At 44.0% G+C, this 16,485-nt stretch overlaps 1 protein-coding gene and 1 long non-coding RNA gene across 17 annotated transcripts in view; both read right to left on the minus strand.

Annotated features, from left to right (window-relative positions):
- LOC103351327 (uncharacterized) overlaps positions 1-16,485 on the minus strand; it is a 555,796-nt gene that overhangs the window by 446,105 nt on the left and 93,206 nt on the right. The window lies entirely within an intron of this gene.
- Positions 13,697-14,688, minus strand: LOC100345016 (olfactory receptor 6C74-like). The gene has a single exon (XM_008269844.4). The coding sequence runs from the start codon at positions 14,630-14,632 to the stop codon at positions 13,697-13,699; it is 936 nt and encodes a 311-aa protein (XP_008268066.4). The 5' UTR covers positions 14,633-14,688.

A 16,485-nucleotide genomic window follows, 5' to 3' on the forward strand; every position in this document is an offset into this window, starting at 1 on the left:
CAGCCCCGCCCAGCTTCCCGCAGCGCCGCGCAGCTCCGCCCAGCCCCGCCCAGCCCCGCCCACCGCCGCCACAGCCACCACAGCCGCCACCGCCGCCGCGCTCCCCTCAGGGACTGGAGGGCGGGGGAGGGGCGGAGAAGGGGGAAGCCTTGCCCGGAACCGGGCTGAGGCGCTGGCCACACACCCGCTGGGCTCCCTCAAACTACCTTTATTGATGGTCTGTGTTATTGAACCCAGAGTATTATAGTCCCCTGTTATGATTATATCACTGGATATTTCCAGTTATATTAATATTTTCTTTATATTTTACAGATCTAATGTTTAGTGCATATGTATTTATAGTTGATATAGTTTCTTTTTTCAAAAAAATATTTTATTTTTTTATTTATTTGAAAGGTAGAATTACAGACAGAGAGTGGGAGAGACAGATGATTTCTATCTGTTGGTTCACACCCCAAATGGCTGCAATGGGCCAGAATTGTGCTGATCCAAAGCCTGGAGCCAGGAGCTTCTTCCAGGTCTCCCAGTTGGGTGCAGGGGCCCAGGGACTTGGGCCATCTTCCACTGCTTTCCCGGCCACAGCAAAGAGCTGCATTGGAAGAAGGGCAGCCAGGACTTGAACTGGTGCCCCTATGGGATGCCAGCACCATAAGCAGAGGATTAACCTACTGTGCCACAGCCCCGGCCATGATATGTTTTGTTAATTACTTGACTTTATTTTCTCCTTTAACATTTTTGACTTAAGCTATGTGTTATCAGATTAGGTATAGCTAGCTTCTCCTGTTTTATCTGTTGCTATTTTCACTGGAGTATATTTTTCCATCCCTCTACTTTCTGTCATTGCATGTACCTTTGAGGCAAAATAAGTCTCTTTTAGGCAACACACTTGGGTATTTGTTCCACTCTGTCTTCTTTTACATTTACTTACTTACTTATAAAGGGAGAGTGATAGGTAGGGACAGAGATTTGCCATCTACTGATTCATTCTCCTAATGGCTGCAAAAGCCAGGTCTAGGCCAGACTCAAGCTAGCAACCCAGAACTACAAATGCGTGGGTGATCTGCTGCCTTCCCATGAACATTAGCAGAAAGCTGAATCAGAAGTACAGCTGCCAGGTCTTGAATCCGCACTCTCATGGAATTTGAGCATTGCAAGGTACAGCTTAATCCACTGCACCACAATGCTGGCCTCTCCTCCCTACATCTTTGAATTATTATTTATCTATTTCACTTATTAAAGGGGAGGGGGGAGGGAAGTGGGAGGGAGGGAAAGAGGGAGGGAGAGAGGGAGGGAGAGAGGGAGGGAGAGAGAGAGAGAGAGAAATCCTCCACCAGTTCACTCCTCAAATACCCAAAACAGATGGGTTGGGTAAGTCTGGGCACAGGAATATGGAATTCAATCCAGGTCTTCCACATAGGTGGTCAGGATGCTATTTAAACCATCACCTGCACCTATTCCCAGAATGAACAAACTTGCAAATAGTTGGAGCAGAAACAGAATTAGAACTCAACGCAGACCCCCTTGTGAGTGGCTAGAATCCCAAGAAATGGCTTAAATCATTGTTCCATATGCCCAGCACTCTATGTTTTTGATTGGGCAATTTAATCCATTTGACTTCCGTCTTGTTTGTTTCTACTAGTTGTTCTTCCTTTGTGAATCCTTTCTGTCTTTCTGGCTTTATGTTTGATAAGCTTGTTTTCAGTAAGGATATGGTTTGATTTCTAGTTTAAAATATTTTGTATGTATTTAGGCTTCTTCTTCAGTTACCATGTGTGGGGAGCAACTCGGACTAGACTAAGTTACTGGAATTAAGACTTATTCTATGTATCTGCTCTCCCACAATGTGGCGCTGGGAGAGGAGGAAACAGCTTCTACACAGCTGCCTCTCGCCAGCTTGACTGATGAGCTGCAGGAGCTGATCTTGCTCCTGATTGGAGGAGAGCAGCGTGCTCGGGTGCTCGGCGTGTGGGTAGCAGAGTTGGGATTGGTGGAAGAGGACTATAAAGGAGGAGAGAGACAACATGCACCAGGAACATCTAAGGGGAACACCTGAGGAACATCTGAGCAGCCCCCGAGAGAGCCGGCCGGCGGTGTGCCGCTCCCCCGCGGAAGTTGGGAAAGTGGCAGGGGGAGCCGCCCTTCCACGGAGGTGGAAGGATCGGCAGCCAACCCGGGAAGGACCAGCAGCAAACCCGGGAAGGGCCGAGCAGACAAAAGAACAGCGCAGGGTCCAGTGTCGTTCCTCCATGAAGAGGGGGAGCGACAACCATGAGCCACAGAAACTATATTACAGCTGTAACAAGCTAGTTTGAGCTCATATTAACTTAACTTTTTTCACATAAGAACTTTTTTTTACTTCTTTCCCCATATGTAACTTTTATGCCATGACTTGCATCTTTTTATAATGTATGATCCCTAGCAAGTAACATGGACACACCTGGAAGAAATACATTTTTAGGGGATAGGGAGGCAAAATTACCAATACCAAAATTACCAGTACCTGGGGCACAGGTGTCCAGACTTCAAAGTCAGGAACAGTATGTAAGACGCAAGTGCTTCTGTAGGAGCTGGGGAGCAGGGATCCAAACACGGGGACATCCAGAGCTTCAGTCCCCCTGTAGTAAGGGTTGGCCTAACTTTCCATTGCAGCTGAGCCGGTACTCCAGGTCACAGATACCCAAGCAGACCTTGATCCCAGAGCCCAGGAAACTACCTACCTACTGTGCTGGTGGCTCTAGTGTTGAAAGTATGAGTGCGTGAAGCACAGTCTTAGAATTGGACCAGAGTATGGACTACCTCTCAATGTCATCTAAGCTGCAGTTAAGAAGTGTGGGAATGGACAGAGAGACCTTGGATCAGAGGTCAGGGTGAGAACTATCTCGCCATCACAATGGCTCCAAAGTATAGGGCATGCTGTGGGTTGAGATCTAGCCTGTGAGCACTCATGGAGCAGGCAAGACTCAGGGTTCAGGGTGGAGGAAGTGGCAGCTTGGGTCCCAGAATGAAACAGCAGTAGCTATCTCTAGGGACAGGCGTGTGCAGTGACATTTCCCTCTGGAACCCACAGAAGGAATGGCTGTTGGTTCCTTCAGTGGGAGGAAATGTCTTCTGTAGGCAACCCTGTTGGACCACAGTGGTTCCTGCCAGGTGACCAATAGAGCCTCGTCCTCCCTTTTCTGTTCTCAGCCATCGTGTGGCCCATCTCGTATGCTCCTCTGAGCACTGATCCTTCTGGGGGGATATGCTCTGTGATTTTTGTTCTCTGTGCTGGTGAAGATTCATCAATGGGCCCTCAAGTCCACACAGGGCTACTTTGGTTTGGACGTAGGGATGGAAAAATTGGAGAAATTGAGGTACATCTATGATGTATCAAATTGTGGCAAACAAATCGTGTTAATCACAATGTAATTTAAACCATGGATTTTACATTTGTAGGAAAAGGTAAAATGAAAATATTCTATATTTGTTCCATTTATTTCAGAGTAGTTTACCAAAGATGATCCACTATATAACACCAACATTTTCAAACTTTAGAGATGAAAAAATGCAATAGCAATGTAGTTCACATGTCATTCTCAGAAACATTATTAGCAAAACAATACATTTACCACATCTGAGTAAAAGAAATAAAATTGTGTGGAAATTTTTACACATGTGAGGTAAACAAAAATTGGAATTGTTAGTTGAGTCAAGGTCTATTCTTTAAATTGTTTGTCATTATATTTATAAAATCATCACAACATGTCATTTGATATTTTCACAACCACAGGACAATGTGGCCAAAGCAAAACATAATCAACTTCCCTTAACCAACTATATCAAACCATCACCAACTACAGGGTGTTCTCCACAAGCCATCCTTTCCGATCAGCATCTTGAATAACTAACTTGGAACATGAATTATACAATCAAAATACCCTATCTCCTCTCCTGTGCAATGCTCCAATGGACTATTATAACATCATGTCTCATGCCACACAACGCGTCAATAGTTTTTTTCATGTTGGTTCTAAAATGGACAGCCAAAGGTGATCACATCTTGAACTCTTGTTTACCAATGCAGACACTTTTCATAGGTGCATCTGGAAGACTGAGAGCCACAATCAGGACTCTTTCTACCTCTATTTATAGTTCCCTCAATTTAAATTATCTGTAGCTGGGGAAAACTTTAACTTTCATGTTCTTTGTTCCAGACTTCCTAATTTGTCTAGGTTTCAGTGCCTTCAACTTCTAGACTTTGAGTTCTAAACACCTGGGAAATCAATGAAATCAATAGGACGTTCCACCAGAGGAATTTTTGTCCAACAACATAATTTAGATGATTACATGAACTATTATATTCCATTTACACATAGAATATTCAACACTGAAAAATTTTTATTGTGTCATTTGTATAGTTTATGAGTAGAATGCCAGTCATATAATATGTAAATGTGTATGCGTATGCATATGTGTACTTCAAAATCCAGTATCAGGACCATGTTTATCTATCACAGAATCCATAATGTTCTTTTTTTAAAAAATATTTTATTTACTTATTTCAGAGGTAGAATTACAGACAGTGAGAGCAAGAGACAGAGAAAGGTCTTTCTTCCATTAGTTCACTCCCCAAATGGCCGCAACAGCCAGAGCTGCACTGATCAGAAGCCAGGAGCCAGGAGCCTCTTCCCTGCAGACCAGAGACCCAAGCTCTTGGGCCGTCTTCTACTGCTTTCCCAGGCCACAGGAGAGAGCTGGATCGGAAGAGGAGCAGCCGGGACAAGAGTCGGTGCCCAAATGGGATCCTGGCACCGCGGGCAGAGAATTAACCTACTGCGCCACAGTGCTGGCCCCAATAGTGTTCTTTTTTTTTTAACTTTTATTTAATAAATATAAATTTCCAAAGTACAGCTTTTGGATTAAAGTGGCTTTCCCCCATAACTTCCCTTTCTCCCGCAACCCTCCCATCTCCCACACTCTCCCCCTTCCCATTCACATCAAGTTTCATTTTAAATTAAATTTATATACAGAAGATCAATTTAGTATATATTAAATAAAGATTTCAACAGTTTGCACTCACACAGAAACACAAAGTGTAAAGTACTGTTTGATTACTAGTTATACCATTGATTCACATAGTACAACACATTAAGGACAGAGATCCTACATGGGGAGTAAGTGCACAGTGACTCCTTTTGTTGATTTAACAATTGACACTCTTGGTTATGGCATCAGTAATCACCCTAGGCTCTTGTCATGAGTTGCCAAGGCTATGGAATCCTCTTGAGTTTGCCAACTCTGATCTTATTTCGACAAGGCCATAGTCAAAGTGGAAGGTCTCTCTTCCCTTCAGAGAAAGGTACCTCCTTCCTTGATGGCTCATTCTTTCCAATGGGATCTCACTCGCAGAGATCTTTCACTTACGTCTTTTTTTTTGCCAGAGTGTCTTGGCTTTCCATGCCTGAAATACTCTCATGGGCTTTTTAGCCAGATCCAAATGCCTTAAGGGCTGATTCTGAGGCCAGAGTACTGTTTAGGACATCTACCATTCTATGGGGTTCTTATTACCTAGAAATAACATTCTGTATCTCCTTAGAGTTACCAGAAGAAAATCTTTGAAACAACAGTTTCCCAGCTTTGAGATTCACATGAACCAAATAGATTTATATATTTGAGGCTCTTCACTAAAATGTTTTGAACTGTATTGATTTAAAACTAATTTAAAGAAGATACCAGGTAATAAGTTTATCTCAATATAAGAAAGACTATCACAGCAAACAGAATGGATTATTAGGTCAGTTAACTGCTATTCTAACATAAAGAATTAAACATGAACAGGGGCTGGCGCTGTGGCTCAGCAGGTTAATGCCCTGGCCTGGGACACCAGCATCCCATATGGGCGATGGTTCAAGACCCGGCTTCTCTACCTCACAAATGAATAAAATAAAATATTTAAAAAGGAAAAGAACATGAACAAAGTAACACATTCACAAATTGTAAGGTATATAGAAGATTGTGTACATTGAAGAGGGAATAGAATCAATCAAGGGGAAGCTGCACCCTCCACTGAGGAGCTGTGGTTCTACTTCCCCCTGCACAGAACACCCCTGAGAGCCTGGTGCACCTGCTTGTTGCGCAGGGTGTAGATGACAGGGTTCAGCACTGGGGACAGCACCGTGTTCACCAGAGCAGCCTGTCTGTTGAAGTCCACCCTGCTCGTCTGCTTTGGCTTCACATAGATGAAAAGACAGCTGCCGTACATGAGAGAGAGGATGATGAGGTGAGACGAGCAGGTGGAGAAAGCTTTCTGCCGCTCCTTGGCTGATGGCAGCTGCACGATGGTGCAGGATTTCAGGACATAATAGCATTGGAGGAAAAACTTTCTGTGGCCCCATGGGAACTCCTTGAAGTGAAGTAGGTTGGATCAGGCACAAAGAAGCACTGGCTAGAATGTTGGAGACTCAGCCCAGCCCCTTTTGATCCTATGCTGACATCAGTCAGGAAGAGAGCTGAGTTTTCCATTCGTCCCATGCTAAGTGGTCATCCAGGGACAATCTTGCTGTTCCTATGCCCCTGGTCCATATGATTAAGAACTACCTACCAAGAAACAGAAAGAACAATGGATGATGTCACTCCAACAATTATTTTCCAATTCATTCTCTCTCCTACTGTCTACCCATGTCGAATAAATATTCTCCTTTTTCCGTTAAATCCTCAGATTTCTTTTGGGTGACATTTTTTTTTCACATTGGTCAACTAGTGTTCCTGTCAGATCCTACCTAGCTCTCTGATTTACCCAACATCAATAACCCCATTCTTTATACTGTGACAGATACGCATGAAGCAGACTAGATTCTGCTTCCATTTACAACAAATGAATGATGTGATGGCCCAGTCACACCAAGGCCACCTACTCACCCACATGCAGCTCCCAGTCACCAGTGCTCAATCCACGGTTCTTCACTCTTCCGGAAAATCAAAATGTTGGGCTAAGCAGTTGGAAATGTAAGAAAAGAAACACTTGCTCCTGAGATGTCTAATCTGTCCCAGAGAAAAGTTCAACGTGTGTATCATTCTTGATAGTCATCCATCTTCAAGGAGTCCAGAGCTTTACAGAGGTGAAGTCAAAATGGAACACAGCCTTTCTCAGTGCTCTGGAAATTGGGTGTGAGTCCACTCGCTCTTCCAAAGCGCTTCCACAGCCTCCTGCAGCCCCAACTGCTCCTACTCCTGAACCATCTGTGTCGCTCCCCCTCTTCGCGGAGGAATGACACAAAACCCTGCCTAGGCTTCATATCCGAGTCACAGCACCATGATGTCGCTCCCCCTCTTCATGGAGGAACGACACAGGACCCTGCGCTGTTCTTTCGTCTGCTCGGCCCTTCCCGGGTTTGCTGCTGGTTTTTCCCGGGTTGGCTACCGACCCTTCCACCTCCGTGGAAGGGCGGTTCCCCCTGGCCACTTTCCCCACTTCCGCGGGGGAGCGGCACACCGCCGGCCGGCTCTCTCGGGGGCTGCACAGGTGTTCCTTCTAGATGTTCCTGGTGCATGTTGTCTCTCTCCTCCTTTATAGTCCTCTTCCACCAATCCCAACTCTGCTACCCACATGCCGAGTACGCTGCTCTCCTCCAATCAGGAGCAGGTCCTACAGTTTATTGGTTGAACTGGAGGCAGCTGTGTAGAAGCTGTTTCTCCCTTCTCAGCACCATATTGTGGGAGAGCAGATGCATAGAATAAGTCTTAATTCCAGTAACTTAGTCTAGTCCGAGTTGCTCCCCACAGATCCCCCTTTCTTTTTATTTTTGGCGTTGATATGCGCCTGTCTTTGGTGCCCCGTGGCACACACTCTGCTCTGCTTGCTGGAGTTGCCCACAGGTGCTTACAAGCCCTACCAATCAGGCAAACCGAATCCGGGTCCTCTCTTTGCCATGTTGTGAGGAGGTTTTTAGGCGCTGATGCGTGCCTGTGTTCGGTGCCCTGCAGCGCATGCTCTGCTCTGCTAGAACTGCCTGCAGGTGCTTACAAGCCCTACCAATCAGGCAAACTGAATCCAAGCCTTCTCATTGCCGTATTGTGGGGAGACTTATTGGTGTTGATTCGTGCCTATCTTCGGTGACCTGCAGCTCATACTCTAGTCGAGCTGCCTACTGGTGCTTATCGCCTTACTAATCAGGCAGACCGAATCCAAGCCTTCTCATTGCAGTATTGTGGGGAGACTTATTGATGTTAATTCGTGCCTGTCTTTGGTGACCTGCGGCGCATAAGCTGCTAGCCGCCCGCAGGTGCTCACCACCTCCCTAATCAGGCAGACCGAATCCAAGCTCTCTCATTGCCATGTTGTGGGGAGGCCTTATTTTTCTCTATTTCTCTATCTCCAGGCATTCCTATTTCTCCCATTTTACTTCTATCTACCAGCATTCCTATTTCTCTCATTTTACTTCTAAACTTCTGTATCTCTTATCCCCGCGGCTTCCTGGCGCCCGCCCCGAGGCTGCTTCTCGGCGGCTTCCTGGCTCTGAGCCGCTTCAGCCCGCGCTTCTCTCATCTGCGCAGCTTCCCGGCTTCACGCGCGCACTCCGCGGTCTCCGCGCCCCTTCGCACCCGCACCACGGCCTCGCACTAGCCCCACATTCCCTATCTATTCACGCCCCATGCTCTCTCTGCACGCGGCGGCTTCCACGAATCACACAGCCTAGCTCACGTTTCCACCACCGGTTGGTTTAGTTTTCAGTCTAAGTTCCCCGGGCTAACCTGACGAAATGCAACCTATAGCTTACGTCTCCGCTCTCGGTTTGGCTTCCCGTCTTTTGCTCCCCGGGCTAGTCTGACGGATTCCAACCTGGCTTACGTTTCCGCCTCGCCCTGCCCCCGCAGCTTCAATTTCCCTAAAATTTTTCTCTACCCGGTATGTTTCCCTAAGTTTTCTTCCAACAATATTCCTCCCTCATTTCTCCTGGCTTCTCCCCACAGTCCGTATCTGAGTCTGTTTGTTCTAGCTTTCACTTTCGCTTTCGACCTTAGAGATTTCTCCCAGCTTCCCCCCGTAGTCCGTATCCGAGTCTATGCCTAGGCTTTCAATAGCTTCTTCCGGCACCTTTTCCGTCCGGCTTTCCCCTAGGCTCTTTGCTAATCTCTCTCTCCGGTATTTTCCCACTTCTTCCCATTTCTTCCCTCCTAGGTTTCCTATCTGTCACTCCCCCTCTTCGTGGAGGAACGACACTAAACCCTGCCTAGGCTTCCTATCCGAGTCACGGCACCATTATGTCACTCCCCCTCTTCATGGAGGAACGACACAGGACCCTGCACTATTCTTTCGTCTGCTCGGCCCTTCCCGGGTTTGCTGCTGGTTTTTCCCGGGTTGGCTACCGACCCTTCCACCTCCGTGGAAGGGCGGTTCCCCCTGGCCACTTTCCCCACTTCCGCGGGGGAGCGGCACACCGCCGGCCGGCTCTCTCGGGGGCTGCACAGGTGTTCCTTCTAGATGTTCCTGGTGCATGTTGTCTCTCTCCTCCTTTATAGTCCTCTTCCACCAATCCCAACTCTGCTACCCACATGCCGAGTACGCTGCTCTCCTCCAATCAGGAGCAGGTCCTACAGTTTATTGGTTGAACTGGAGGCAGCTGTGTAGAAGCTGTTTCTCCCTTCTCAGCGCCATATTGTGGGAGAGCAGATGCATAGAATAAGTCTTAATTCCAGTAACTTAGTCTAGTCCGAGTTGCTCCCCACAATCTGGTTCCAGCAAAAGACCTTGCTTCCTGGAAAAATACTCCAGCATTCAAGGAGACAAGAAACAGGCTCCCCACTTAACCTGGTGCATTGGGCATAGATCATGTCCCCTCAAAAAGGCATTGCATGGTGCTACGTTTCCCACTCCTTCACCTCTACACACTGGGGAGGATACTCACACCACGGAGAGCAGAAACAAAGATGATATCGATTTGTCCCGTCATATGACTGGCAATGGACTGCCTCTTGACACCAAGCTGGGGCCACCAGGACCAGGAGGAAGCAGACATCATTAGGAGAAAATGGAACAAAGTTACCTAGAGACCAGTGTCCTTCTAGAATCCCTGGTGGCTGCTAATTGGGCACTGATAGAAATAGGAAATATTTACATTGTTCTTACTCTTTCACTAGGTTTGCAAATATAATAAATGATATGTACTCATAGATGTCTGAATTGTCTTGCATGAAAATACTGTAAAGTAGAACACCTATAACGGCCCCTGGGCTTATAAAGTTTAAAATTGCATTATGTTACTAAGATGGCATGGATAGTTCAGATAGGGAACTTAGAATGTCTCCTGGCAATGATGAGTTTGAGTTCCCTCAAACTCTGCCAGAGCAGTGCAAATTCAGATAAGACATAAGGTATAAAGAAACAAGAATCTCATAACCTAATATCCAAAATGTCCACATTTCACTAAAAAATCACTTGTTAAACCAAGAACTAACTAAATCTCAATAGGACTTGAACAGGCATTCAATAGACACCAAGTTGTAAACCATGAACTCTAAGGTGGATCTTGCCAGGGACACAGTGGTAACAGCTCAGGGATGGCTGTGGGGGCTGCTGTGAGGTCTAATCTCACTGTAGGGGAGTTTCTGACCTCTGGGTTCCTACTATATCCTCAGGTCACTCTTGTATCAGGTATAGCCATGGCCTCTCTAGCAAATTTGAACACACCAAGGAAGAAAGAAGTCAACATTTACAAGTCTCAATAATTCTTCCACATTTGAAGCTCAAAAATGTTTACAACTGAAAAGCATTCAAGACATATTGAGGCACATCCTCCATACACATATCGGTGACCATTTTTGTCATGAAAGGGTTTTGAATTTTGTCAAGTTATTTTTCTGTACCTAAAGATATGATTTTTTGTTAATGTTGTACATCATTATGTATTGTTTTGTGTATGCTTTATTACCTTAGAATCACAGGATAAAACCTCTTGATTATGGTGATCAATCCTTTTAATGTGCTGATGCATTTAGTTTACTAATATCTTGTACTACATCCAGCAGGGATATTGACCTATAATTTCTTTTCTTGCATTGCCCTTACCCGCTTTGGTTCAAGCTAATGCTGGAGTTATACAATGAGTTCCAAATTATTATCTCATCTTTGATTTCTTGGGAAAAATTTGAAGGGAAGCCTGTAAGTTGTTCTTTACACTCACATGTTTGGTACAATTGACCATGTGGTCACATTTTACTTTGTCAAGAGGTCTCAAAGACAGCCTCATCTACTTACTAGTTATTAATTCATTCATGTTTTGATTTTTTCTTCTTGATTCAGTCAGAGTAGCTTATAAGTTATACATTTCTAGAAAATTGTCCACTTATTCTGGATTATCCATTGTCAGAAAATAATTGTTCACAAGAATCTATGGGCAAGTGCTGTGGCTCACTAGGCTAATTCTCCACCTGTGGCACCGGTACTCTGGGTTCTAGTCCTGGTTGGGGTGCCGGTTCTGATCTGGGTGCTTCTCTTCCAGTCCAACTCTCTGCTGTGGCCTGGGAAGGCAGTGGAGGATGGCCTGGGTCCTTGGTCCCTGTATCTGCATGTGAGACCAGGAGAAAGCACCTGGCTCCTGGCTTCAGATAGGTGCAGCGCGATGGCTGTAGCAGCCATTTGGGGGGTGAACCAACGGAAGGAAAACCTTTCTCTGTCTCTGTCTCTCTCTCACTGTCTAACTCTACCTGTCAAAAAACAAAAAGAATCTATGATAATAATTAGGTTTGTTGGGCATTAATAGTGTTCTTTCTTCTTTTATTTCTGATTAATTTATTTGTATCTTCTCTGCTTTTAGTCTATCAAAAATTTTCTTGTTTTTATCATTTTATAACATACTTCTTAGATTGTTCATATATTCTGTTCTTTTTCTCACTTCCCATTTGTTTTTGCTCTGATATTTGTCATTTCATTTATTTGAATAATTTTGATCTTTCTTAAATAATCTTTTTATAGTTCCTTTAGGAACAATGTGTTACTTATTTGGGATCCTTCTTCTATTTTGGTAAAAAAAATATAGCACGATTATCTTTCTATGTTTACTTGTTGAACAGGATGGCCAGTAATACATTAACCCTATGATTATTAAGTAAACTGAAATGATATCACTGCAAAAATTAAAGGAAAAAAAGAAAGGAAGGAAGCAGTGGGCAATGAGGGAGAGTATGGTTATCTTAGACTTTTATCTATGAAATACATGAAATCTGTTCTCTTAACATTAATAAAAATTTAAATATAAACATGTAGCACTCTAACCTGCTTCTTAGACTGTTTTAAAAGCTACTACCTAGCCCACTGCACCACAATGCTATCCTTGTCCTCTCTACAACTGTGAATTTTTATTTATTTATTTTACTTGAGAGAGAGAGAGGGAGAGAGAGATTATCCAATCACAAGTTCACCCCTCAAATTGATAAGGTCCTAACAATTTTGCATGGTTAGTTGAGTCAAGTCTATGCTTTAAATTCTTCTGTCATTATGTGCCTAAAATCTTCACAGGGTAATCATTTGTTCTCACAGCCACAGAACAATGCAGCCAAAACAAAACATAATCAATTTATCTTAACCAAGTATACCAAGCCAACTCCAGCCATAGGGTTTTATCTACAATCTATCATTTCTGATCAACATTTTGAATAACTAAGTTACTGTTCTAACATGAATCATCCAATCAAAATGTCCAATCATCTGCCCTATGCCTGTTATAACATTATGTCCCACGTCACACAACGTGTCAATAGCATCATTCACGTTAGTTGTAAAATAGACACCTAAAGCTGACCGCATCCTAACCTCCTGTTCTGCAATGAAGATACTGGTCCATAAGCGCATGTGGAAAGAGTTACATCCACAATCAATTTCTTCGCATCTCTTATTAGAGCTCCCTTGAATTCTTTAAATTGACTGTAACAGAAAAATCCTTAACTTCCAGTTCCTTGTTCCAAAACTCATAGTGTGCCTCAGCTCCACGTCCTACAATGACAGGACTCCGAGTACTAAAATCAATCTGACAAATCCATGAAATCAACACTGACTTCCAAGCAGGGGCATTTATGTACTTGCATCATAAGAAGGAATAAAAGTATAAGATGATTGTAAAGCTATTTTAAGCAAACTATACAATTATATACATAATATCCCATTGATATGCAGAATGTTCAACACTGAAAACAATTGTATTGCGTCACCTTGAATAGTTTCCTGACAGAATGCTAGACTCATGTACTTCTGTATGTGTGTGTGCTCTTCAGAATTCAGTGTCATGTCCATGCGCATCCATCCTTGATCAGCGATATTCTCCATACTTTGGAATTTTATTCTCCTTAGATTATCACACATAGATCCTTGAAATGATCACACATAGATCCTTGAAAAAGCAATAATCCAGCTTTCAGATTCCAGATGCAACAAATAGATTCATATATTGGAGGCTCATCATTAAAATTTTTTGAATCTTACTGATTTAAAGCTAATGAAATAGATAATATTTTTATCCAAATAAAGACTCTTAGATCTTTCAGAATGGACTAATACATCAGTTAAACCCTATTATTACATAATCAAACTTGAAGAAACAACACACTTCTGAATTTCATAAACTGTAAGCATGTTTATAAATAATGTATGTAAAGATCCTTTACACTGAGGGGAAACTGGATTCCATCAAGGAGAAGCTGCACCCTCCACTGAGGAGCTGTGGTTCTACTTCCCCCTGCACAGGGCACCCCTGAGAGCCTGGTGCACCTGCTTGTTGCGCAGGGTGTAGATGACAGGGTTCAGCACTGGGGACAGCACCGTATTCACCAGAGCAGCCTGTCTGTTGAAGTCCACCCTGCTTGTCTGCTTTGGCTTCACATAGATGAAAAGACAGCTTCCATATATCAGAGACAGGACGATGAGGTGAGATGAGCAGGTGGAGAAAGCTTTCTGTCGCTCCTTGGCTGATGGGAGCCTCACGATGGTGACTACAATGCTGCTGTACACAATGACGGTTACCAGGATGGGTATAAAAATAGACAAAAAAGCAACACTGAAGAACAACATTTCAACACACCTGGTATCAGAACAGGAGAGTTTAGCCAAGGGCCCAAAGTCACAGAAGAAGTGGGGGATGACATTGGGGCCACAGAAGGACAACTGGGAAAGATGGACAACTGGAGCCACTGCTAAGACAAATCCCAAAGTGAAGCAGGCAGTGACCAGGAGGGAGCACACCCTGGAGCTCATGATGCTGGAGTAACGCAGAGGTTTGCAAATGGCCAGGTACCGATCCAGAGACAACACTGCCATAAGGAAGAAAGCTGTTGACCCCAGGAAAAGAAAGAAAAAGGCTTGTGTGAAACAGGTAGCAAAGGAAATGGCTTGCTTCCCTGACAGGAAGATGGCCAGCAGTTTAGGAATCACTGTGGTTATGAAGCAGCATTCCACAAAGGAGAAAGTGCTGAGGAAGAAGTACATGGGTGTGTGGAGGCGATGGTCAGCCCAGGTGATGGTGATGATGAGCGTGTTTCCCATGATGGAGGCCAGGTACGCCAGCAGGTGCACCAGGAACAGTATTTTCCCCAGGTGCTGGACAGCAGGGAAGCCCTCCAGGATGAACTCCTGGACCACAGTTCTGTTCCGTACATCCCACATCATCAGATTCTCAATTCCTTCTTCAGCTCTCACTGAGCAATCTTGCCGTGTCAGAACTGCATACAGGAGAACACTTTTTCATTAATCATATGATGGCTTTGGAAGCTGGACTTATTTTCAAGTGAAACTACCTTTTGTTTACTAAATTATTTACTTTTTTATTTTTAGTTTTTAAAGTATTCCTCCCTCCCACACTTCTTTTTTTTTTTTTTTTTTTTTTTTTTTTTTTTTTTTTTTTTTTTTACAGGCAGAGTGGACAGTGAGAGACAGAGAGAAAGGTCTTCCTTTGCCGTTGGTTCACCCTCCAATGGCCGCTGTGGCTGGCGCACCGCGCTAATCCGAAGGCAGGAGCCAGGTACTTATGCTGGTCTCCCATGGGGTGCAGGGCCCAAGGACTTGGGCCATCCTACACTGCACTCCTGGGCCACAGCAGAGAGTTGGACTGGAAGAGGAGCAACCGGGACAGAATCCGGCTCCCCGACCGGGACTAGAACCCAGTGTGCTGGCGCCGCAAGGTGGAGAATTAGCCTAGTGAGCCGTGGCGCCGGCCTCTGCCACACTTTTATTCTCTCTTCTCTCTTTCTTTTTGAGATAACATATTTTAATTTACACAGCAGTCGAGAGCTTATGCACCACCAAATAAAGACTTCAACTAGTAATAAGGAAAGAGACTCTACTTCAGCAGGAAAAGAGAGAATGGCTATAAACAGTAGTCAAATGGAAAGATGAACAATTCACCCATATACAGTAAATGTTAATTTAGTTACAGATCATTAAAACTTTAGTAGTATAACATTCTTAAACACTGGAATGACAAAATTATGAAACAAAGATTGACAGAACTATACTTATGTCAATACTGATACAAGCAGGTATGTCTTTCTTTCTTTCTTTCTTTCTTTTTTTGATTTCTTTTTCCTTAATTTTGTCTTCCACATAGGAAGAAGAACATTTGATATTTGTTTTTCTGTGTCCGGGTTGTTTAACTCAACATGAAGTCCTCTAGTTGCATGCATTTTGCAGCAAATTGTAGAATTTCATTCTCTTTATAGCAGAATAATGCCCCACTATGTATATATATCACAACAGTGGGAGATTTTTTCCACTAATCACCCCCCTCCCGAATTCTACAACAGCTGGAGGTGGGCAAGTTCAAGGTCCAGAGGTATGAACTCAATCCGTTCTTCCATGTGGATGACAAGGACACAATTACTTGAGCCATCAACTCCTGCCTCCTGTGGTGCACCTTAGCAGAGCGGTTTCATTTACAGTGTAGCCAGGACATGAAGCATGCACTCCAATATGGGAACCTGGCATTCCAGCTGGCATCTTAACCATTCAACTAAATCCTCAACCTATAGTATTTTTAAGTCATTATTCTGGTAGAACTTTCATTTTTTAAAAGATTTATTTTTTATATTTATTTATTTTAGAGGTAGTGTTACAGAGAGAGGGAGATACAGAGAGAGGTCTTCTGTCCACTCTTTCTCTCCCCCAATGGCCACAACGTCCAGAACTAGGTTGACCCAAAACCAGGAACCAGGAGCTTCTTCCAGGTCTCCCACGTGGGTGCAGGGACTGGAGCACTTGGGCATCTTCCACTGCTTCCCCAGGCCATATTGAAAAGCTGGAACAGAAGAGGACCATCCAGTACCCATACCATATGGGCTCCCATATGGGATATGAGCACCGAAGCCAAGACTTAGCCCACTGTTAAAAAATAGTTTCATAGCTTTTGCCCATTGTTAAAGAAAATAAATTATTTTTCTATGAATATAATACAGATAGGCTAAATACCTGGATGAAGTAGAACTGTGCTTGTAACTAGCACTTTCAATAAAGAATGATGTTAGAGC

Source organism: Oryctolagus cuniculus, chromosome 15 (assembly GCF_964237555.1).
Source record: "Oryctolagus cuniculus chromosome 15, mOryCun1.1, whole genome shotgun sequence".
Lineage (NCBI taxonomy): Eukaryota > Metazoa > Chordata > Mammalia > Lagomorpha > Leporidae > Oryctolagus > Oryctolagus cuniculus.